The sequence below is a fragment of the Lipophrys pholis genome (assembly GCF_963383615.2).
Source record: "Lipophrys pholis genome assembly, chromosome: 2".
Lineage (NCBI taxonomy): Eukaryota > Metazoa > Chordata > Actinopteri > Blenniiformes > Blenniidae > Lipophrys > Lipophrys pholis.
In genome coordinates, this window is record NC_137636.1 from 2,098,671 (window position 1) to 2,124,693 (window position 26,023).

At 42.1% G+C, this 26,023-nt stretch overlaps 2 protein-coding genes across 2 annotated transcripts in view; one reads left to right on the forward strand and one right to left on the reverse strand.

Moving 5' to 3' along the window:
• Positions 1-500: 500 nt before the first annotated feature.
• cfap70 (cilia and flagella associated protein 70) lies at positions 501-16,639 on the reverse strand (the record flags this gene model as incomplete). The annotated part of the gene is made up of 26 exons (XM_080458040.1): positions 501-518; positions 751-798; positions 1,559-1,660; positions 1,766-1,855; positions 1,983-2,144; positions 2,560-2,712; positions 2,838-2,980; positions 4,050-4,259; positions 4,435-4,550; positions 4,811-4,944; positions 6,648-6,779; positions 6,872-7,003; positions 7,606-7,779; positions 7,877-7,937; positions 8,151-8,242; positions 9,776-9,937; positions 10,109-10,237; positions 10,795-10,867; positions 10,995-11,089; positions 11,743-11,925; positions 12,001-12,192; positions 13,393-13,473; positions 14,538-14,605; positions 14,735-14,830; positions 15,461-15,647; positions 16,514-16,639. 26 exons carry the CDS (start codon positions 16,637-16,639, stop codon positions 501-503), a joined length of 3,159 nt encoding a protein of 1,052 aa, XP_080314166.1.
• Positions 16,640-19,911: 3,272 nt separating this feature from the next.
• Positions 19,912-26,023, forward strand: part of ddb1 (damage-specific DNA binding protein 1) — a 68,690-nt gene continuing 62,578 nt past the window's right edge. Inside the window, exons 1-6 of the mRNA XM_080458598.1 lie at positions 19,912-20,062; positions 20,898-21,046; positions 23,211-23,327; positions 24,132-24,353; positions 24,483-24,597; positions 24,883-24,980. Coding sequence (XP_080314724.1) covers positions 20,002-20,062; positions 20,898-21,046; positions 23,211-23,327; positions 24,132-24,353; positions 24,483-24,597; positions 24,883-24,980 — 762 coding nt within the window. The 5' untranslated portion in view covers positions 19,912-20,001. The remainder of the gene's footprint in view (positions 20,063-20,897; positions 21,047-23,210; positions 23,328-24,131; positions 24,354-24,482; positions 24,598-24,882; positions 24,981-26,023) is intronic.

Below are 26,023 nucleotides of genomic sequence, written 5' to 3' on the forward strand. Positions count from 1 at the left end.
TTCATTCTACACTTTTCAAAAATGTCTAAAAACACCTAAATAAATGAGATCAGCTAAAACAGCCAGAAAAGATAAGAAAAAAAAAGGGAAAAAGGGAGAATAATAACGAAAAAATAAGAAAACAAAACGAGAAAACAAAAAAAGAAAAAGAGGAAAATATTTTCCAGGACAGCTAAAACATCTGTAACTATTAGGAAACACAGAGCGGAGCAGAAACTGCTAAAAGAGGCTAAAATACCCCGAATGTATAAAATGACTAAAGCAGAAGAATCCATGAAAAAAAAAAACTACTTGAAAAATGGCCACAACGTGTAAAAATTTTATAAAATATATCTAATTTATACATTCATTGCCGATAAGTCTCTTCTTTATTTCAGATAATTAACATGTTCTGTGGCTCATGACAAGTCTTATTTGGTGTAACATGATGAAAACGGCTCTTTTGGTCATTAAGGTTTAAGGAAGTAATCAGATTACAAGCCAATCCAAACAAAATCTCATCATTTAAACACTATTATCTGAATAAATCGGATCACAGGAGAAGGTGTAAAGAAACACAATGAGCTTGATGTGTTTACTCGATAAATCAGTTTGATTAGTGTATCTGAGTAACCTGATTACTTTCATGTAAACAGGGACAATGTGGTCGTTCAGAATTCAGTCAGATTTACAAAAAGTGACCAGATTTCACAACATGATCACTTATTAGGAGCTTATTACACAACAGATACACACATGAAAGGTACTCACCCTTTTTGCATAAGTGGAAAACTGCTCTGCTTCCTCGTTTCTTCCAGACTGGAACAAAAGGATCATTGGATTAATTAACTCGTAGAGAATTAAAATGTTATGATTACAAGTTAAAGAGCTGCATTATGAGAGAGTGAAGGTAAGATGTAGAAACTTCTATATTCCCATCAGAACTGGTCTATTTTAAGTGGGTAAACCTACTTATCACATAGATTACATGAAATCTAGTGATTGTTGTTCCCTATTCCTCCTGTTGCTTCTTTGAGTGACTCAATACTCCACCTTGTGGTGTAAACTTGCATTGCATGGCTCAACCAGCTGGTAAAAGGTTGGATAACTTGCAGACTTTGGTCGATACACCGGCAGCACGCCATGAAATTATTATACAGGTGACATCTACTTCTTTGATGGATCATTTTGGGTTTTATTGATTCGTATCAAAACAAAATGTTATTTATTTTGCATTTTAATCACTGCTGACATTTTGCTGCTAATTTCTCTCCAATTAACTTCCAAAGCAATGTTCACAATGGATAATCATCTTCATTTCTGAGATTTTTTTTTTATCGAATGTATCTCAGGTTCGCTCAGCATGAGCTGGAGTCAGTCAATTATGCAGATTTTAGAAGTAATACTGGAACATTCAAACTGACAGATAATAGTCACTTCAAAATATTACGGTTTTTTACCTATAAAAAGTAAAGTAGTAAGTGAAATGTGTGTGAGAGGTATAGTGAGCCCGTGGAGACTCCAGGGTGCGTCTGAAGTGGGACACGACTGGTGGGATGTTGCAGAAGTCATCACTCACCTTGAGGCACAGCATTGACAGGTAAGCCCACACCTCCGCATTGAGGGGTTCCAAACGGTTGGCCTCGATCAAAGCTTCCTCAGCTGCACCCAGCTCCTCCAGCTACACAACAAACACGTTCTTATGAGGCAGAACTTTGTTTCAGGGTATTCCAGCCAGACTTGCAGTATTTCCAGCATCATGAAGGAGTTGGAGGTGGAGGTCTACCCGGTAACAGGCCGTGCCCAGGCCCAGCCAGGTCCGGCAGGATGGAGACTGCTCACAAGCCTGCAGGTAGACGAGTTTGGCTTCCTCAAACTGAAAGAATGGAGAAGGTATCGTGAAGATACTGCTCATAAAACTGTGATTTTAGACTCCTTTCTCAAACTTGGATGTGCAATCAGTGACCGATCCGATGGCCATGAGTCGTGGGTGGATGCCCGACCTGCTGCTGCAGGAGGTAGATGGATCCCAGGCGCAGGAAGACGATGTGGGAGTCTGACGGCTGCTGCAACACGTTCAGGCTCCACTCGTAGCTCTTCTGGGCGTCAGCCAGCGCCCCCTGCAGGTAGTGACAGTGACCGTCCAGAGCCCACGCATCAGCGTCCTGACCGGAGAGACGACACACACATCCTGGTGTAACACGGCCGCGAGGTCAAAGGACTGCCGTTCACACATGAGAGGGCTGCTGGCAATAGTAGTCCAAGTAGTAGTAGTAGTAGTAGTACTTGCAGGAGTTTCAGAAAATAAAGCAACTGTTATTGTACGAGCATTCATGATAAAAGATAGTAGCAGTTATAGTTGTGTTTGAGTAATACCTGTATTTATAACTGTTGTGGGACAGTATTAGTATTTGTAGTAATATTAGTAAAAGAGGTAGAAATAGCAGTAGTGGTAGTTTTAGCAGTAGTATTATTAGTGGTAGTAATAGCAGTACAGTAGTATCACTGCTGCAGATTTAACAGGTCGAGTCACAGAAGAGACCGTCACTTCACCCTCTCCCTCCAGCAGCATGGCAGCACCTGAGTGGAGAGCTGCAGCGCCTCCTTGAGGCTGGCAGCAGCACTGCAGTAGTCAGCTTTCAGCAGCTGCAGCTGGGCCAGGTGGACGAGGTAGGAGGCGCTGCGGCCGCCCTCCGGACTCAGCAGCTCCTGGGACAGAGCATGCTCGGCCATCTGGAGATGAGAACAACAGCAAGTCATGAGTGGAAGGAGGAATGAATCCTATCAAGACCTGAAGACTCTCCAGAGTCCAGATTGGGTTCAGACTGTCAGCCGACCGGCACCGCGGGAGTTCTTACCTGCAGGGCGTTGTTCTGCAGCAGGAAGTGGACCGTCTGCCTGTAAATGTTGGACGGGAGTTCAGGGGGAGCTGACGTGGAGTCGACACTCGATGTTCGAGAATCTCTGTGACCCTCCAAGTCCTGATGAACGGATTCTGGATCTGAGGGAAATAATCAAAAGTTCAAACTGCTCAATTAGTTCTTGCCAGCGGGACGGCTGCTAACAGGAAGTACTGCAGAGGACATCTGATAGGAGCCGACACTATGAAGTGTACCTGGTGCGGTTTGTGCAAACTAGAATTAAAATTGGATTAAAGTTTCACAAGTAATAAAGTCAAAGTGAGATATATTTAAAATTTTGCTGTGAAGACATTTGTGACCCAAAGTGAAAAATTGAGAATATAGTCAAACTATATCACTCAAACTAGAACTACACTCGGTAGAGCGCAGACCTTCGCCAACGCCACATCTGTCACCATGGAAACCAAAGGATTACAAGGTTATATGATCCACCACTCCTTCCATCATTTGTCCTGATCGTTTGAATCACTTCCTGTTATCACTTTGACACTGATGTTCACACGTCTCACCATTTCTGTGACCCCCCCCCTCCCGCGACCTTTGACCTCCAACCGCTAAACAGTGTAATGATGTCACTGCATCATGTGGCCTATCAGAGGAGAGGGAATTGAAAACTAAACATGTTGCCGTTGCTTTGACATCAATCGGATTAAAACTGATTGTATAAAATAAGTTTTTGACCTTTTCGTGACTCAGACTTTGACCTTTGACCTTTGATTGGTCCTTAGATGATGACAAATTATTTCTGAAAATGTCATGTCAATGACAGGTCAATACTACATGTATCTATGTACGTATCATATGTAGATACATGTATGTATGTAACTATGTACATATGATACGTAGAAACCTACATACCTACCAATAAATACACGCAGACAAAATCATAACCTTTGGCGAAGGTAAATAAGAAAATAGAGAATAGAGGCAAGAGCCAAGATTTTAAAATAGAAGTTAAAAAACTGAAATATGTACTACATCCTGAAATGTGCAATATCTAGTACAATATACCCCCGAAGCGCGATACGGTGTGGCCTCAGAAAACGCTGCTCTGGTCCCTGGATGTGGAATGTGAACAGACATCCTGCTCTTCCTGGTGATACAAGTGCTTTTCTGCTATGCTGCAGCCGAATGAAAGGAGAAGTCCACCTTTTCCATTAGTTCTCTCTTCCTGCTGCTGCACTGCCCCTGTGGGCGTCTCGGTGTCCTCCTCCTCCTGCTGCCGGTCCTTCTCACTTCGATCACTCTGCTCTGCTCTGGCCTCTCGCTTCTGAGCTTCTTCTGCCCTCAGTGTCCTGCTGGCCTCCAGGTACGCCCTCTCCGTGAGGATGGATTGGTTCTGGCTGTTATGGAGCAAACCTGGGCAGCAAAATCCACAAATGTTGAATTAGATTCCCCTGGACGTGTCCGTCGGCTGCATGAAGCAGTAAAACCTGGCTGGGTTCAAACCCAGAGCTCAGGACTGGACGGAGACGATCTAAGTAGAGGCAGCAGGTGTCGAGTGGAGCAGCGAGAATTCAAGGTTTGTTCTCACCCAGCAGAGTCCAGGCCACCACACTGGGGGGGTGCAGAGTGGCGGCTCGCTCCAGGAAGAGCTGAGCCTCATCGTAACGCTCAGACATCAGCGCTAATACTGCACACATCATCAGACTGGAGACACAGGAGGACAGACACACAGTGATGGACGGGAGAGGACATTTCTTTTAGCGTTGTGACGTGCAAGTGCATTTAGAACTCAATAAATACATTCACTGAACTTCAGATCAAATTGCACTGCATGTGGCCACTGCAGTAAAATGAGTTTGACGCCCCTGCTGTAGACTGAATATGAGCACACATGCGTGTCCATGACTTGGGGGCACATTACATAGATATTTCATGCTGGCAGCACATGGAGGAGAGTTTCTAACCTGGGTTGGTGAGTGTGCTGGACGGAAACGGCATCATGGAAACACTCCTTTGCCTTCATGTAGTCTCCAGTCAGCATGTACAGGCTCCCCCAGTCAAACATGTAAGAAGCGTCACGGGGGTCCCTCACCACCAACTGAAGATATACATGTTACAGGGTTAATTTACCAGTTACCAGTTACCCACACAGAGATCACCGTTGTTATTTAATCAACCATTACATCCATTTTAATGAATCTTTTCTCTCACGGTTTCTATTGCAGGGGGCTTGTTCTGACTACGAGTGAAGTCAGGTTATATCCTGGACAAGTCATCAGTCCATCACAGAGAGCGAGGAAGTCACACAAACACATGTATAGACTCTAAACTTAAAAAAGAGTCTATACACGTGTTTAGAATGACAAAACGTACACAATTCAACAGTCACGCAAACATTTTTTCACATACAAGTACTTTTACGCCTCATGGTTTTGGACTGTGGGAGGGAATTGGAATTCCATCATGTGAACCCTTCAGCACAGGGACAGAATGAGATCAGGGAAACATACTGAAACATCCAAGGTTCAGATTCAAATGAGACGACTAACAACTTGGTGTTACTGATGACTCTTCAGCTGAGACCAAACGTGGAGTTCCACAAGGTTCTGTCCAAGGACCTACCCCGGTGCATATTCCACACGCTTCCTGCAGAGGATATTCTCTAGAAACGCTCTATGGTATTATCTAGAAACTCTATATGATATTATCTAGAAACATTCTATATTATCTAGAAACTCTATGTGATATTATCTACAAACTCTATATGATATTATCTAGAAACATTCTATATTATCTAGAAACTCCATGTGATATTATCTAGAAACATTCTATATTATCTAGAAACTCTATGTGATATTATCTAGAAACATTCTATATTATCTAGCAACTCTATATGATATTATCTAGAAACTCTCTATATTATCTAGAAACGCTCTATGATATTATCTAGAAACTCTATGTGATATTATCTAGAAACATTCTATATTATCTAGAAACTCTATGTGATATTATCTAGAAACATTCTATATTATCTAGAAACACTCTATGGTATTATCTAGAAACTCTATATTATCTAGAAACATTCTATATTATCTAGAAACACTCTATGGTATTATCTAGAAACTCTATATGATATTATCTAGAAACTCTCTATATTATCTATTAACTTCCACTGTTATGCAGATGACACACAAATCATTTTATCTATGAATCCAGATGATACTGATCAATTTGAAAATGCAATATTTATTTATTTTTGGTTGTTTTCTGAAGACAAAAAGAAAAAAAAACTGTTTTTAAAACAGCTCCCAAGGTGGAACTTTTTGAAAATGCTCCAAATCAGTGAATGCAGAACTTTTCTGAAACAAAAACTATGTATGTTCACCTGAAACGTTGTCGTGGAAACGGGACCCAAGAAATGATAGAAGACAAAACTAAGTGTATGATTCTGATTCACAGCGGCCTCCTCCCAAAAACAAACGACCAGACGACCCTGTGTCAGGGATCTGTGATCCCGGGGTCGGGGTTTGTTTGGGGTTGGATGGTGTTTCTGGACTGCCAGGTGACACCGCCCTCATCAGCGCAGCTCCATTCATCCTTCATTGCTGTGAACTGACGGTCGTTTGAATGTGATCCAGTCTTGTCTGTTCCGGTTTGTCTCTCTTGTCAGTCACTGTCTTTTGGAGTTTTCCTCTGCCTCACTGGACTGACTATCCGATACTGAACTTCACCTGATGTGAACCGTGACCCCCCAGGATATAAATGGATCCATAAGAATACACATATTGCTTCTTATTGTACCTCTTTGTAATACTCAGCAGCCTGAAGAAGATTTCCAGTGAGCTGCGCCTCTCGAGCAAAATGCCTGAGCTGAGAAGAATCTAGCTGGAATTCAGTCTGGGATTCTTCTTTATCAACGTCATGGGAATAAATCTGCAAAGATAAGAAACAAGAAATTAACAAGCCACCTGCACAAAGACTAATAGGGTGGTTGTGAACGTAGCAGTAGCGGGTCTTTCTTTGACCTTGTCCAGAGCGACGTGCATCTCATCCACCAGGTAGACGTAGAGGCTGGAGGCCGAAGCTCTGAGCTCCTGAGTGTCAGTGAACGTCTCGGTCCACTGCATCTTATCACGCACAACTCTCACCACCGCATGCTGCACAACACAAACCGCCACTGATCGGACAGAGCAAACACGACTACCACACACCACTTAGTAAGAATCCTGAAATAAATAACCATTCCTTTCTTTTAAACATTATGCTTTACATCATTAACCAAATCACCATGACAACATGGCCGGTACAAACGGTGCGTTCAGAAAGCATTCCGCTTTCAGGGGATGTTTTCTATTTGCATGTTCATCATTTATTCATGTTTAATTTCACTTTTCTTACGAAGGCCTCATGAACACGCCAACTTTTCAAGTGAAAACGCATCGATTTTGAGTTAAAAAAAGAAAAAAAGTTGCACGTTGTTGAGCAAAATGCCTAGTTGTAATGAATTCACAGAGCGTTTTCAAAAAGTTCCACCTTGAGAGCCATTTTCAAAAAGTTGCATTTTTAGTGGCTCTGGGCGCCTTCATCGTGTAAACAGACTCACAAAACACAAACTATTTTCACTGGAGAATCTTAAGATAGAAAGATCCACTTTATTGTCATTCTGACCGTTTATATCAGCGATGCACTGCAGAACAGTAAAACAAACAGAAAGTACCTGAGATCAAATACTTCATCCTACTCCGTGTCTGAATCTGACCTTCAGCTGCTCCTTGAATGTGAAGTATCTCCCGGACACATTGAGCGCCTCCGTCAGCTGAATCTTCTTCTGCTCTCTGCTGCAGTCCTGTGAACTCCGTCCAAACAATTCTTCATATTGTTCTGAAATGTCGGCCACCGTGTCGCCCACCTGTCTGTGGAAGTCCAGGACTGCCTGCAGGAGACAATCCAACAACCTTTTTATTTTTTTGGTTTGTTTTGAGGTCAGCGCCTCTCTCTGTGTGAGTCTGAATGTTTTTTATTTATTTTACCTTCTCTGCCTTGTTTGGACCCGCTGGGATTAGAGGTCTGGGAGGGATCAGAGATTTCAACCTGCAAAAAAAAAAGAAAGAAAGAAAAAGAAGAATGTCAGAACACTTTCCTCCCATTTATTCTCTGCAGTACGAAACCCACCAATGAATCTGAGTAAAAGTTTGTTCATAGCAGCTAATTAATCAGTGAAGTGACATTTCTTGGTGATAATCTCATAAAATCAGAATAAGTAGAGCAGATTACAGTGTATGTAAAGGATCTCTGCAGCGTCACCTTCTCATCAGCTCCTCTGGAGGCGTCTGCAGCACCAGTGGTTTCTCCAAGACAATCTCAACGATGACATAAGTTCTGGCTTCCAGGTAAATCTGTTATACAGAAGATTAGACTGGATTAGGTTAGATTACAGAAACCTTTTTTGAAGCCTTTGGGCAGGTCCCAAAGGCATTAAGAATTCCAGCAGCAGTACATTTAGAAATGGACAGAAAAAGCACAATACAAATAGGAGATAGTAATAGATACTTTTGGGCTCAAATAAAAGGTGTCAGACACGTTTTAATTCGGGGGCCAAACGTCTAAAATATCGCCACAATAAACTTCACATTAAAACTTTACCGTTTTTCTTTGTTGTGGTGCAGAAATACATGATGGAAATGTCTATTAAAAAAACCAAAACAATTACTATGGAAAATTACTACAATCTCAACATAAAGTCGATCTTAATGAAACATTCTGGTACAAAATACAGTGAAATATCCCAAAACTTCTGTAGCTGTTGTATTATTGTCTCGAGTCTTCTACTCTACTTCTTTGAAATTTGCCTGGTTTTGACCGACTGCCTTCTGTTTGACACTCTTGATGTTGAAGTTCATGATGTAGTTTCCAGGATGAGTCACGAGCCCCATGAAACTGCACATACTTCTACATTACATTACAATAAAATATACCTGGTCCATATTCACTAGTACTGTACATTGTTGTGTTGTGGGATTACATTGGCCTCGGCATTAACTTGCGGCTCCGTTTCCGTCACGCCTTCCGTGGCGTTCTCAGCTATAGCCGTCTTTTTCTGATTGGTAGTTTGCTGCAATGATTAAAAAAAACAAAAACATGTTGCACTATAATCCAAATACTCAGAACAGAACATTGTAATAATAAAAACATTCTTTAAAAATTCAGGCAACATCTCTATTGATAGTTTTGAATCACTTTACAGCCAGTAGCATCGTCAGCCTCTCTTGTGTTACATTTCCCTCTTGATGTTTATGTGAGGGACTCAATACACCACCTTGTGGTGCAAACTTGTATTGCAAGGCTAAATAGGCCGGGGCAGGTTGAACTTTGTTGCGTTGTCTCATTCATCTGATTCTAAATTACGTTGATTTTAGGGACGTAAATGAACACATTTCATTTAATCATCATTGTTTTTTACACCCCAACATAGAACATTTCTCAGCACACCTGAGAAAGTTCATTTCAGTTAACAGCAGTTCAAGTCTTTAGTATTGTCTCAGTGGTGAATATGTACCTGCAAACATGAACAAGGGAGCTAGTGTTTGGCTTATTCCTTGTGTTATATTCAATTATCAAGACTGAAAGATAGAAATATCTTTTATAAATAAACCTGATTTTGCAATGTAAGAATATGCAAGTATATCTATTGGTTGAAAACGTATCCTGAGACGTGATCAGAATGTGGTTAATTATGATAAATCAAATACAAACTGTTGATTTCAGAGAAGTTGCAACACAAAACAACCAATGAGTTCTGCTCCAGCTGGAAAGTTTTCAAAACCTTTTAAGCAATGACTCCAACAAAACAGTGATTATCTGATGTTGCTTTCACAACTAAACTTTATATTCAACATCAATCCGGCTCCACTATCAGGGGCACTTCTGACCTTCTTGGCAGGCTGGCTGGAGTCCCGTGACGCCTGGTTGCCTCCGTCCGAGTTCCTCAGAGCTTTTGTCCTTTGAAAGCCGAGAGCTGAGGTGGTGCATGCTCCTGCTGCTCTGGCCGCCAACACAGCCTGCTCCTTTAACACACTGACACTGCGCTTAGTCTGAGGGAGAAGATCACAGATAGACTCACGTCAAACCACCGGAACCGGCCTTAAGGTGATCTACCTCAGTTTTACTTTGTGTTTGTTATGTCGCCAAATTAAGAGACTCAAGATATAGAGAATATGTACAAACGAATGACCCCAGATGCATTATGTAGGGATGTGTGTGACCTTGCGTAGCATCTCAGACTGGGAGAAAGGCTGAATGCAGAACGCTCCTCTGATGCGCTTGACTCCAGGATACAGCAGCCGGCCCATGTCCACTAGAGCCGCTCCATGGAGGGGGATCACATCCCCGAGCTGCACAAACACAACACAAGGCTTTACTTCTATAAGAGAGTCATGACAGAAATGTGGACACTCAATCTAAGAAACATTTCGTGGGAATAACTTGGACAAACGCCACCGGAGTATTGAAATACTTCAGGTCAGGGGTGTCAAACACATTTCAGACACACGGTCCAGCTTCATCTTGAGTGGGCGTGACTGGTGAAATAGTGCCATAATAACCCTTTACATTTAAACTTTAAGGTTTTACTCGGTCGTGGTGCAAAGTATACGTAATGGAAAAGTCTATATTTCCCTTAAACAATTCCGACCGAAAATGAAAACAAAGTGGACATGAAGCCAAATTAATGAAAATTTCTGGTGCAAAATACAGTGAAATATTAAAAAAATTCAATCTTCAAGAGCTGTTGCATTATGGGCGAAATTTGTTAAGAAAATAAATGTTTTCTTTGAAATGTTTACAGTTTGCTTGGTGGTTTGGCCGGATCGGAGCCTCTTGCAGGCCTGATGTTTGACTCGCCTGCTTTAAGCTGCATTTGAGAGTAAAACACAAACTGGAGCCTCCAAACCTTTGCCAGAGGAGTCGGTGAACTCATGACCTCCAGCGGCCACAGTCTGCATTCCGTGATCCTCTGCTTCAGCCTGAACATGAAGTCACAATGGTTCACAGGTTTTAGAATCTCTTTCTGTATGAGAGCCTTTCTACCGCTCTTGTTCATGAGCAGTACATCAGATCACCACAGGGGGCGCTGGTTTGTTTGTCGCTTACCTAGAAACTCCGCCTGCATCCAGAAAGCAGCAGACCTCAGTGTCCCAGCTCACTCTGTTCCTCAAGGTCTCTGCCTCGATACGGAATGCCTGATGCTGTGGGAACGTTTAGAACTTCAGGATTAAACCGACTATGTAACTGGACTGTTATTTTCTGTAATTCTCTCCATCAGCAAAAACCATCAATGTAAAATCCGTGAAGGAGTGCTGCTTCAGAATGACATAGCTGATGAGAACAAAAAATACTGTTGGTTGCGGGTGAGAAGCCAATCACGTGACATTGTTGTAAAGAACTAAAGACCAACTAAAGATCAGTGGCTAAAGCTTGGGAAGAAATATTCTTGTTGGAAGAATTACCACACATCCAGACACCAAGAAGCACAACTGGACAAAGAAATGGAGGAAATGAATTGTATACTAAGGACAGGAACATGAAGTGGCTTTCTTTCTTTGGTTTGTATATAAAGATATGTTTTCTAATCATTAAATATTTAATTATTAGACAGTCACCTGAAACATTTATGTAGATGCAGTAATAAAGCACAAATATTTTACCTTCCAGTTCTGATCAAAAGTCACAACTGCTGTTAAATATCTAACTGCCTCACTGGTTGGTAAATGAATCTGCTGTTTACCATCAAGTCGAGCCTTGGATGTCCTACTTGCATGTATTTCTGTATTCTGACGTTAGAAGGTGGAACACTGCACTGACACTTTCAAACTAAACAAACTAAAGAATAGAGAGTCACCTCTGAGCCAGTCAGCTCGCCGTCCTCCTGGTCGACGGGCTCTTGCTGGAGAAAGGCTCCGGGCAGGAGGTGGTTCTCCGGGAGGAGCGTGGCCTGGCGGGGCCTCTTCTTCTGTCGGGGCTGCTCCTCCATCCTCCCCCCCGCCTTCAGCTCAGCGTCACAGAACATCAGCACCTGATCTCCCTGGGAGCCGGAGGAACAGCACAGCTCTTACCTTACAGCGTCAGGTCAGGAGGGGAGCTTCACCTTCACCTTTACCTCCGCAGTAAGCGGGACCTCCAGGGCAGCCGTGCATGGGTGAGGCGTGGAGGCGGAGTTGGGCGGCAGCGTCCAGGACTCGGGGATTGAGTATGCAGCTTCCAGAGTCACCCTCATGATGTTGGAGTGTGAGCGCTCGGTCTCAGACTGCACGGGGTTCGATGCTCTGACGCAAACGTCCAGAGTGGAAGGCTGAACGGGGCGAAGCATCAGACACTCACTCATTATGAAGCACTGAACATAACGTCACAGAAAAAAGTAGTGCCAGGAAAAAAAAAGAGAAAAATACACAATTTGATCAATTTATAGTTTAATTGGAGTGATTACAGATTTGAAGGTGAAATGCATTGATTTAACCTAAAAATCAGTGTTTTCCTGTGAAGAGATACCAAGTTTCAGCCTCAGGTTCTGGGTCCGGTTCTGTGTTCTCCTGGCTGCTGAATAATGGAGAAAATAGAAAATAGAAAATAGGAAGAAAAAAAAAAACCGAGGACAGAGATTTTGGACCAATACAGGTTTTTAAAGACCCTCGGCTGACCCATTAAAAGGAACATTATCTTTAAATACCTTTTAACCTGAGCTTCTCCCCTCACTTCCTTCAGCTTCTCCAACAGTATGAAGGCTTCAACATCAGACTCAACTTATAAACAGATGCAGCAGTCAGAAATTTTAATTTATCATCACATCGTGTCTTTTTTAATTCTTCTTCTTCTGGCTGCCCTGAATATTGCACAGCGGTGTGGTAAGTAGTAAGTCTCATCTTAGAGCGAGAATATCCCTGTTGGTGACTTTACTTACTCGTATGAGTGAACGTCAGAGCCTGACCCTGTCAGACCTGCTGCAGCCTGCCTCCACCCACACTGAACTCTGTCCTTCTTAACGACTCTAAGTTAAATGAAGATGGATTTATGAATGATCCGTCCCGGACCAGTGATCCACCTGCATGCTGGCAGCTTTTTCTAATATGTCTTCTTCTCTTTACATCTATAGAAATAGAAAAAGCTGTAAAAGCCTGCATCTCTTAGACTTGAAGCTCCAGTCTAAAGCGGTTCACTGTGGTATTCAAGGCTCCTGGTATTAATGCATCCAATAGGAAGTATAGAAGCAAAGCAATGTTTCCACCTGACTTCGGTTCTCAGAATGTACTGAAGTGCTAAAGTCATGGTGCCATCTAGAGGCCAAAAAGAGTATTAAAACTGCAGGATTAAGAAGACTGAAAGAGGTTTTCTATCCAGAGGTCATTTGAGCATGAGTGACTGTGTCCTCGACATGTTGAAATACAAGAACCTGCTTTAAACCCAGAGATCAGAAAACTTGTGTGATGACGTGTGAAATGCTCCAGTTCCCCAAAGTCTTACCGTTAGTACCCTGAGATATTCTAAATGAGATTACCTTCCTCCAACCGCTTGAAAGGAGCTGACTCTCCACCTGCTTCTGCCTGGCTGTCACAGCTTTCTCCAAACTGCTGCTGCTCTGTGACGGCAGAACATTCAAATAACAAACAGCGACAAACACAATCCTCCACTTATTATCAGGGGGGGGGGGGGGGGGGGGGGGGTCAAACATAAGGCCCGTGGGCTACAAGTGGCCCACAAGAAGCTCCAATCTGGCCAAATCACCAAGCAAATGGTGAAAAATTCAAATGAAACACTGAGGGTTTTTTTGTTTGTTTTTTTAACAAATTGCTTGAGAGTAGCGGACACGACACAACACGACACGACACGACACGACACGACACAGTACAATACAATACAATACAATACAATACAACACAACACAATACGATACGACACGACACGACACGACACGACACAGTACAATACAACACAACACAACACAACACAATACAATACAATACAATACAATACTGAAACAAAGGTTTACATGACGTTTTCAAGTGAAAAAGTGACGGCAGAAACGCTGCCGCTGCGCCTGCACACTATGGCCGGGGTAATTAGTTTGTCTGCACATGCTCAGTCGACGAACAATATCAACAATGTTTGCCTCCAGAGTGTCAGGACTCCCACTTTATATTCTCCTGGGACCTCTTGGCCATCAAACGAGCCTCAAAGCCATGTTGTCAGGGTGGGTTTGTAAAAACACCCATAATGCAACAGCTATACAAGTTTTTACACCAAAATTATATTTAGTTTCATTTGATCAGAGATTGAAGTCATTTTCGATTGTAATTGTTTAGTATTGGGAAAATATATACATTTTCATCACGTATACTCTGCAACAAAGAAATAAATAAATAAAGTTTAAAGTTAAAGGTTATTATGGTATTATCTTACTGGTCCACGCCTTCTCAAGATGAAACTGGCCTGCATGTGGCCTCTGATATAAAACATGTTTGACACCCCTGAGGTAGATGGGCTGTTGGCATCAAGAAGAAAAGCAAATCTTCCATTGTGTTCTTTGTGAAAACTTGAATGTAAATATCTGTGTGTGTGTGTGTGTGTGTGTGCGTGCGTGCGTGCGTGCGTGTGTGTGCGTGCGTGCGTGTGTGTGTGCGTGTGTGTGTGTGTGTGACCAACCTTCCTTCCCTCTGCTTGCTGGCTGCTCGCTGGATTGACTGTGACTGTGGTTGAGAAGCTGCACTGGCCTGAGGACAAAGACAGAAATCATTCCAACCACGACGGTTTCTGCTTTTCCTGCTCCCCTGATGTCCGCGCAAATAGCAGATAAACTGCTTCAAACAGAGGTTCACCACGTCTACCAGGTGGAGGTGCACCTTGAAGCAGAGGTAGGAGGTCGATCACAGCCTGACCAAACACCGCCGTCTTCGGCTCCCGTTTCTTCTCCTCAGACGGGCTCTTCATCACCGTCACTGATCACAACAACATTACACAGGAAAGACGGATCAATGCTCCTTACCTTCTTCTGGGTCTGTTTATCAGAAAGACTGGGAGCACTAGAATGGTGGATTATTTTAGAAGACGTGGCAGAATAGTAACCCTATAAGAGTAACCCTTTATGATCACTGTTAAGAGGTCAAATGTATTATTATCTGTTCCACTGGGTTGGATAAAGTGGTATAGAAGATGGATGGATGGATGTGCATAGAATATCTATCATAGGGAATAACCTTCCACGACTGATGAATGTTGTTTTTCCAATGCATTGTGAAAGCTCCAGTCTGTCTCTCTCACTACTTGTGTGTGAGTTACAGAGAAAATGAAGCTGAAGCTCCAGAGAGGAGAAAGAAAGTGCAGCTTTCTGTGATGTTGGGAGGTCGCTCACTCTGTCCACAGGCCTCCCAGGGCTCGCACCACAGGAGTGCACCTCAGCATCACAGGCCTCATCCTCACACATCCACTATCTTCACTGCCCAGTACACGACCATACTTCACTTGCTTGGCCTATGTTTACTCCATCTTGACTGTGTTTTTGGCTTTAATAAGCCATAGGTGAGACTATAAAAGCCGCCGTCAGACGATTGCAGAGAGGGTCCGCTCACCTGTGATCGGTTTGCGGGCAAAAGCACTGAGGGCCTGAGCGTCACACGGGCTTTGTAAAGTGCAGGTGAAGTCGTAGACGACATTCTGCTCCTCGGGGTCCACTTGCTTCTTTTCAGACTCGCCCAGCATCGACTCGTCGAACGCAACCTGCACGGAACTCAGGCAGCTATCAGCTTTCTTCCCGTACTGTCGGGGAGGAAACGGAAGGACGTCAGACGGCTGCTGTGATCGACTCGCCTCATCAGCCTCAAGTGTGTTCATGTCCATTTCTGTGTGTGTGTGTGTGTGTGTGTGTGTGTGTAAGCCATGAAACAGAGATTCAAGACACCTTCAAAAACAACCGTTGAACTGGAGTACATTTTGGAGGCGGTTCTTTTTCATTTAATGCTATAAAAAGTGAAAAAGATGCTTTTACCAAAGTTCTTGTTGCACAAATGACCAAACTTCTACTTGAATAAAGAATGTGAGAGCTTTTTAACAACTAGGGCTAAACAACTCCTTTTATTTTTTATCTAATGGATGGATAGATAGGGGGAAATTCAAGATTCCTTCAGATCATATAACAACAACAACAACAATAACAATAACAATACACAGTTACAATCGTGACTGTAAATAGAAAACTCAAAACACTTATAACTAAAACAATTTAAGACAAAGAATGTTTGACGGATATGGACACAAATATATTATATTTACAATCAATTAAATATGTTGGTACATTTAAAACAGACCAAAATCTGATATGTTATGACATTTATTACACTAAAACATCTATAAATTTGATTGCCCACTGAGTTTCTGGGTTCTAACATTTTGCTTTCACATCATGTACACCAGTACCTTACAATAATGTGTTATCGTTATAAGTATGAATATAAAGTATACCCTGAATAGATCAAATACATATTCTTGTCAGTGTTTGGAAGGAGTCTGGAAATTTACCAAATATAATGTCTAGCCTTACGTTTCTTAATTTGCCTCTTCAGTCAGTAACACATTGTAAAGAATGTTAGTATCCTTGAACCAACATCTTCACCACCGTCACTCACGTTCACGTTGACGCTCGACGAACTTTGTATGTTGTGTCCCTGTAGTATGGAGACTGTGATCAAACTGCTTGTTTCTGCAGCGCCCTCAAGGGGCGGTACCGAGCTGCGATCGGAGGGCGCCGCCATTTCTCTCTCGACACCGGACGTTACGTGTCTGTACACAGGAAGTATGTCTTAGTTTTTTTAATTCTTAGTTTTTTTTATTAATTTATGTGAAACGTTACAAACCAGTAAAGGAAGAGCACAAACAGACAAGTCATTAATTTACAAAGTAAGTTTTCTTTGTGCGCCGCAACGTCTAAACAGGAAGTGAAGACAGTCTGACCTCTCTGTCCCTGGCTTGTTTCAGGTTTTAAAAAGTGTGTTGCTCCAACCAGCCAATCAGAAATCAAACCCTATATAGTGTCATCGGGGGATTAGCCAATCCCAATCAAGGTAGGTCCTCCCTTTGACTCCTCCCACAATTAGGCAGCTCTGCTCTGGCACATGGCACCACGAGAGGAAGTACGTCCTCCTCTTCCCAAGATGGGCATGTGTGGGCGGAGCCAGTCCAGCTCACACAGACACAGCAGATTCTGAATGCAGCTCCTATGATCCAATATTCAAATGGAGGAAAATCAAGGAGGAGCTAGAAACTTTGAATACAAGTTTTGTGGACCGACCAGACCAGGAGGAGGAGGAGAAACGTTGGAGGATAAGAGAACTTTAAGCTTTCCACACACTTTATTTTGAAAACTATCGTCCTGGTGTGCTGACAAGTACTTACTTCAAGCTTCCTTAGAAAAATCACCTGACCTGACTCAGTCTGTCCGAGCCACGACCGCATCACGATTATCCTCCTTCTCCCTCTATTGGGAGGGGGGACTCTGTCACATTACATCGAGGGCTCCATTCATGATCATGTATTGCAACAGTTCAGCTGGATTTCATCGTACACTCTGCACACTGCAAACTCCCTGTCGTGGCTTAGTTTAAAGTTTAAAGTGCTCAGCACACATAATGATCCACCCTGCCTGACGCCGCTATTCTCGCCCGGCTGTTAAAAGACAACCACTCTTCCAGCGTTCCGGAACCTTTGGATTTATTAATAACATCAGGTCTGTATTTTTGACTGTATAACATTCACAGACGCACCTGCTCTATGGTAAATTGGCATAACTATGACAATTTCATTTTTCTCTAAACACTGGAAATAAGTATAACCCAGATCTATCAAGGTGTTCATAGTTATTATGGAACAGGGATACAACAACGAGTTATGGGATGTCCAACTTTTTTGAATATACTATCACACGGGAGATACTCAGATTGGGAGCATAAGACCAAAGTAAACACCGAGAGACAATTTCTTTCATCAATAACCACGTGGTACTCACCACAGAACTCACGGTGCAACACGAAATGCTTTCAAATAAAGCAATAGAGACGTAAGAACGACAGAGGAACAATGACCACCAGCAGCGGAACAAGAGAAACACAGAACGACGTCACGTAACCATGGCAACGGCCAAATAAAGTCACCGGAAGCATTTCCCACAATCCCCCGCGCCGCCCCTCGGTCTCCACTCGCAACCACAGAGGGCTGAATCAGAGCACACTGCTTTTTAGTTTAAAAAACATTTAATAAATACATATAGACATGTTTTAATAATGTTGTAATTATTAATCAACCAGACAACAAATGATAATGTTCACAAATAAAATGAAAAAATCTGAATAAACCACTTTAAAAAAACAAAACAAATATTTCTTGCGGGTCCTATGGGGGTGCTCTGGCTGGTACGATGGTCAATCTTGCTTGATTTGGCATTCAAAATAAATTATAGGGTTATTGTGGTAAACATTGCACTCCAGTGGAAAACCATTAAACACCCAGTAAAACAGTGCACCACCTGGAGCACAACAAGAGATGATGGGATCGTTTTACTGTTTTTCAGGTCATCATTGGAATCCTGCAAGCTGAAGGAGTAACCCGGCTGCAGCCAGAGGTTGTCCTGGCCAATGGGAGGCTGTTTTAAGATTTCCTAAACAACCACACACTTTGTAAAATGTAAATAGCAATGCTGTGATTTGTAAATGATTTTCAATCTATCATCAGGTGAATAAAGTACAAAGACATGCTACTCTATGTTTTATGAATCACTTTGATGGGGTTTTGTAAATATACACTCATTGAGAATGTTTTTGCCTGCAAACAAAGTAAAAAAACAGATGGGACATGTATTTACTATTATGGGTAATATTGTGTTGAAGTTTTGACAGTGAAATTCTGATGGTCTTCATCCTCTTCAGCCCAGACGTCACATCACAACGTCCATTATTTCCTTCAGTTATCTGAAATGTGTACTCCTCAGACAACAACACATCTTTTCTAATTTGCGTCAGACCATCTCAGATGAGCTCGGTCTCCAGAGAAGTTGGTTGTATATCTCGATGTTATTGGTCTATGGCTTTCACTTTGCATTGAAGAGTCTTCTAACCTGGACTAAAACAGCAGAAAGTCTCCTCCTCTGAGTCTGGTTCTGCAGGTTTCTTCCTTTTGAAAAGGAGTTTTTCCTTTCCACTCTTGCTTATGCTTGCTCATGTGTATACTTGGACTTTTCTCTGTAAAAGTGCCTCAGATTGACTGCTTTATAAATAAAGTTGAATTGAACTGAATTCATTTCCATTTGTTGAGCTATTTTCCAAAGTGTTCACAAGCCTATGTAGCATCCTTTTTTTTACAATTATGTGGGTTTTTATGCAGTTCTTGATGCACTGCTGCTTGAGCCTGAGGTCACAGCTATTCAGTGGTAATTTTCAGCTTTGCCCCCTGCATTCTGAATCCTTTTATGATATCTAGGTTGTAGATGCCGAAACCCCACAATAGCTGAAATCATTTTAATTCTAGCAGAGGATGTCCAAGTGTTTAAGTCTCTTGTTTCCCCCATTTGTTCTTGACGGGCTCTTTAAGTTAGACATTGTATTTACCTTGTATAATAATGTGTTAATTGTAAAAAGATTTAAAATACAAATTTTAAAAGAAGTGGCAACCTTAAATAGAGAATGTAAATATTTGTTGTCTTTTAAGTGCTAACTTCTCAGTAATTCTGTAAATATCATGTTCTGTAAATGCGGCGTCATGGAAGGTAACAATTCCTAGCCTTATATCATCCTCAACAATAGAACCAATAATAATGACAGTAATAATTCTATCTATCTATCTATCTATCTATCTATCTATCTATCTATCTATCTATCTATCTATCTATCTATCTATCTATCTATCTATCTATCTATCTATCTATCTATCTATCTATCTATCTATCTATCACAGTAATAGATGCAGTTCTCCTCCGTGCCGCACAGGGCGCTGTGACTATCACTCGCCCCCTCATTGCCCGCACGGCTCTGCTAACGGCTTCCGGGAGTGTGTTGATATCAATGATTTTACCACTTGTGTGATATTAAAACACTGCACTGGTGTTTGTCTTTAATCGGTGTCGAAAATGTCGTACAACTACGTGGTGACAGCCCAGAAACCCACGGCGGTCAACGCCTGCATAACAGGTAAAAGCGTGTTGATTTTTTTGGAGAGTTTTTTAGTAAAAAAAAAAAAAAAAAACCCACATTAGCCAGCTGCGCGCTGTTAGCCCAGATCCCGCGCTGCAGCTCCGGACGGGCCTGTAGCCGCTGCTAGCTGCAGCTCTCTGCTCTCTGCTCCGGATAATGCTCTCTCTGCTCCATGCGTGTCATCTCACACACGTTTATCAACTTTCGGTAGCGTCGTGCAAGTATTCAGGCGGTCTTTCCGTCTTGTTGTGAGTGACGGTAGTGGCAGTCGTGCCATTCAGGTTACCAAGGATCAAAACGCGTTTTCTCCCCAGAAACAGTTCCTAAAAGCTCCCCTCTTCAAAACATCGTTAAAGACTCTGCACGTTTTCCACTCACTTAAACATCTGACTACAAAGGAAAACGTTATATTAGTTAACCACCATAATAAACTGTCGTTGACGCACCGTTCTGTCTGTCAGTGTTATTTTCAAAGCAAGCCAAGTCATGTAATAAAATATGTTAAAAACAGACATTTTCCTACAATTCCTAACTTAAATTATTTTTAGATTTCTCACTGGATTTCTGCAGCGTTCTAACGTCCTGTATTCACTGCCCTACACTATTGTTATTAATGATTAAAAAAACACTCTAAATAGGGGAAATATCAAATTAGCATGTATTGATTAATCTTCCTGCCTGTTCAATCTAATAACTATATTTTCCTCGTGTATCTTTGTTACTTTATCACATTAATGCCTTTGCGAAAGCATGTGAATGTTCTTGTACTTGTGAGATTTCTGTTTTGAAACGTGAAACTCATCCACCAATTAACACGTCAACGTCTGTACAGGTCACTTCACCTCTGCTGAAGATCTGAATCTGCTGATAGCCAAAAACACTCGGCTGGAGATCTATGTGGTCACCGCAGAAGGACTCCGGCCCGTCAAGGAAGTGGGCATGTATGGCAAAATAGCTGTCATGGAGCTCTTCAGGCCAAAGGTAGGCGCTCGTATAGTTGGTAACAATGGGATTGTTGGGTAGGATTAGCTGATTTACTTTGAATCCAACTCAGTTTGATCTGTTTTATTACTTTGGCAGCTTTAAGGTTTGTCAGAAATGTTTACACTCAAGAAGGCTGGTGGGATTGTACCCTGCACCTGGAAAAAGTTGTTTGTTTCAGGAACTGTGACGGAAACACGGCGAACACGTGTGCAGGAGGTATATTTCGTCAGAAGTTTGCTGACATAGACAGTCACACCCACTCACACTCCCACCTGTGGGACATTTAGAGATATCCATCAACCTCAAATGGTTCTTTTTGGACTGTGTGAGGGAAATGGTATATGCACAGGGAGAACATGCAGATTTACCACAAAGAGATTCCCAGACTGGAATTGAAGCAGGGATATTGTCACTATTGGGGGTTACTACAACGGCTTTAAGGACACCACACACGGTGCAATGTTTGGCCGTCCCAGATGAAAGAGAAGCAGCATGAGAGAACCGTAGCGATATCTTTGTTCGTGGCTTGAATTTGGTGGTCCTTCATCGCACTGACCAGTTCAAGGACGGCCGTTGTCATGGTCTTGCGACCAAAGCCAACCTGCGATACAAGTGTGACGGCGTCAGAAATCTGGAGCGATCATCTGACAGTGCGACTGCTGCTTTGACCTACGTCAACGAAATGACCGATAGAACTGGAGTATGAAATGACGTCCTGATCAGTGTGACACTGGTTCTAAACCCAAATGGATGCTTTGGGGCTACAATGGCAAAAGACGTAGAAAAAAGTCTGAGAGATGTAAACAGGACAAGACAGCCTTGTAGAATTGTGGCAGCAGAAGCCTTAAAGCCTTTTCTTTGGCAATTTCTTTCCTAACACATAAATGCCACGAGGGCAAGAGCTCCGTTCACGCTTTCCTAGTTTTTAGCTCAAGCTTGTGACGTCTTAATATTGCGCATTCACGTCGACTCATGTACATCGCAGGATTCAATTCAGCACCGTGTGTTAACAAGTTTTGTATATGAAATGAAACCAGTGAGTTTGTCTGTGTGAATGAAGCGAGGGCCACTTCATCACTTAATCCAGGCAGCAATGATGAGTGTTAATGGAGCTCGAGTCACAAAGCGAATAGCAGCTTGTTCAATTACATCCAGCTTGTGAAGGAGATCTGTAGATTACAGCGCCATAATCTAGGAATGGGAGAACTTGCATTTTAACCAGAAGTTGCGGGATGTGTAAAGGATTTGTGACAGTGAAGAAAATCAATGTGGCATTTGACCTACTTGAGGACTATATTTTAATTCACTTTCAAGTCGGATACCAAGATGAGTGGAGCTTTCAGTGTACTCAATCTCAGAGCAATGTTTTCTGTTTTTAGTGCTGTTAAGCACCTTGTGACTCATGTCTGGGAAAGGTGCTATATAAATAAATTCTATTCTATAAAATGTTGCTGTATCACTTTCTATCAGACTTCCATCATAGTAAAAAGAAAAGTTTATGTTTATGTTTGAATAACTGTGTCAAGACATTTTAAAGACCAAAACCTACTTTATGGAAGTAGAAATTTAAATAACAAACCTGGAGTGTGTAAATCAAGGGTGTCAAACACATTTGCGTTCAGGGGCCATGTTCAGCACAATTTCATCTCGAGTGGGCCTAACCGGTAAAATAGTGCCACAATAACCTTTTATATTAAACTTTAAAGTTTTCTTTTGCTGTGGCACACATGATACATGATGAAAATGTCAATCTTTTTAATAACCCAAACAATTACTACAGAAAATGACATGACACCAATTTTAATGACACTCTCTAGTGCAAAATACAGTGAAATTGTCCCACAAATATTATCCTATAGCGGCTACATTATGTTCACGATCTCACCCAGACAGCAGGGCTTAGAGGGACATGTCAGATTGCAATCTTACATGTCATCATCTCAACCTGGATCCCAGTGCTGTGTTGTGTTCTACTCTTAAGAAATTTGTTTTAAAAAAGGTTTTTTTTGTAATATTTGCTCTTTGCTTGGTGGTTTGATGGGTTGGATTGGAGCCTCTTGCAGGCTGGTTTTAGTCCTCGGGCCTTATGTTTGACAGCCACAGTGTAAATCATATTTCACTGCAGCCCAGACTCATGTTTTTTTTTTTCTCTTTTCTCCAGGGGGAGAGTAAAGACCTGCTCTTCATCCTCACATCCAAATACAACGCCTGCATCCTGGAGTACAAACAGAACGGCGAGAGCATCGACATCATCACCCGCGCTCACGGGAACGTGCAGGTCGGTCCAACTGCAGTAACTCACCTCAGCATTTAGGTTTCACTTACTAGAATGAAAATGTTTATGATTTAAACATTAGTTTCTCATCTGTTGCAATTCAACTTTCACTTACTTAATGGGGATTTTAAAATTAATTATCCTAATTTACATTAAAATCTTGAATAAAAGCCAGTTTTTAAGAACGTAAACCAAAAAGATGGTCCAGTTTGTACCTGTGTGTGTTGGATTTCACATGTCTCCCGGTGTAATTGTGGCTCGGTTTATGTTACGTTTGAAGGAAAACGCATCGTTTTAGTGGTTTTGCTCAGGAAAAATTTTGTGTTTTCTTGGCAAGGTTTTTAAAAAATGTTGGTTTCCATGGACACGGAAGAAATGCTAAAAACTATTTTATTAATGTGTTGGGCCACTGGTGGGTGCTGTTGGTGGGTGACCATCTGTAAGTTTGTAAATTCAATGTTAGAATTATGGTATTTTTGAGGGTTGTTACTGGACTTGTAGTACATTGATCAGCCATAACAATGTGACCACTGGCCACACTAAGGTGACCACATCTGAAGGAAGGGCGAAGTACCCGGACCGTCATGGGGCAAACACAGCGAGGCAGGCTCTCACATTCACACAGATGGACAGAGAGAATTTCACACGAGCACTGAGAACAGGCACATTTCACACAGAGTCCAAAGCTTGTACTCAAAGCTTCCTGCTGATTTTCACGATGATTTGAGAGTGTAAACCACGACACCACTGTCCCCTGGCAGTGCGCGGTCAGACTGATTGCTTTTTTAATAAATGCTCCGCCCACAGGATCGGATCGGACGTCCATCTGAAACCGGTATCATTGGGATTGTGGACCCAGAGTGCCGCATGATTGGCCTGCGGCTGTACGACGGCTTGTTTAAGGTGATCCCTCTGGACCGAGACAACCGCGAGCTCAAAGCCTTCAACATTAGACTGGAGGAGCTGCAGGTCATCGATGTCCACTTCCTGTACGGCTGCCAGGCCCCCACGGTCTGCTTCATCTACCAGGTAACCCGATCAATGCATCTCTTTTTTTGTAAAGCTCCTTTTATTCATGTCTTATCACCTTTTTCTTTTCTACAAAACAGTTTTTCTGATTGTCGTGTGACTGCATCTTTCACTATTTCTGCGTCCTAGGACCCACAGGGACGCCACGTTAAGACCTACGAGGTCTCTCTGAGGGAGAAGGAGTTCAACAAAGGCCCCTGGAAACAGGAGAACGTGGAGGCCGAAGCATCTATGGTCATCCCAGGTAATTATTGAGCTGAATATTTTGGAAGGCTGATTAGTAATTGATTTGTAGTTATCTAGAAGAGGGTGCAAATCTAGATTTTATTATGAAGAATAAGCAATAGTAAAGCCTTTTATGATGTGGCGACTGGATTTATTCAGATTTTGCCAGTTAAAGACTTCTAATTAAGTTAATAGTATCCAATGATAATAAACCTGCTGCATTATGTATTAAATACAGAAACTGCCAGCCCAGCACATAGTTCAGATTCCCGCTCTGACTCTCTTTCCTCTGCTTGCATTTCAGTTCCTGAGCCATTTGGTGGAGCTATAATCATAGGACAAGAATCCATCACCTACCACAATGGAGACAAATACTTGGCCATTGCACCACCCACTATCAAGGTAAGGACGACGCATAAGGCCGATCACTGGATTTCAGGTCCATTTGTATTAAAAAAAAAAAAAAAATACTTTTATATAAAATTTATGCAAGGTTGCATGTTTATATCTTCCAAGGCTCAGCAGCAAAGAATGACATTTTATTACAAAATAAAAGTTTTCAGCTTCATTTTTTTCTGAATAACATAAGCTTAAAATGCTCCACTCTGCTGAATGTTCCCGCTGTATATCAGTTGAGTTGCAAAGCGGTGCAATACTCGCTTCACAGTGGAAACGTACCACAGTTTGAGTTCTGACATTAGAGCCTTCCTGTGTGGAGTCTGCATGTTCTGCCTGCGCGTGAAAAGATTTTCTTCTCAAGAAATGCCTGCAGGCCAGCTGCTAAAATATTTAGAAAATACCAGTCGTCCTGCATTGAATGAAAATGTGTGACTCGGTTTGAGTTTCCTTAATTCTATGAGGTAGCTTTTTAATGTGGGAGAGGTGGGAGATCGGCTTTACTCAGATATTAGAAGACATTTCTGAGATATTGGGGCAGGGGTGTACTCCTCCAACATGCCACCCCAGCAAATCACACTCTGATTGTAATCCTGCATAGATGACTTATACGTTCCGTTATAATATTACAACAAATTGGTAATCTTGTTATGGTAAAAAAGATGTTTTTGCTTCTTTTACTATTTTTAGTCAATCCTCTCGGTATAAAATGGCCACAGTAAAACTGTAATGTGTGATCATGTCAGTGTTCTGTTAGTCCAAACATCTCTGAGTTGTGCGTGTTCATTCTGAGTATGATGTTCTGGCATCACGATGACTGCTGCTTCCGTCTGCTGCTGCCGTTCGTGTAACCGACATTAACTGGAGGTCTCTGCTCGCATTTTACAAAGCTCAGGACCCAGAGGAGCTCCTAAATGGCCTCCTGCTTCTATAATTAACAAACGTTCTCCTCTCTCGCTGCTCTCTGCTACCACAGTTTGGGGAACATTTCAGATTGTTCTCATGTTGTAGCTTTTACTTTGCTATTACACAGCTTTACTGGCGAAGAT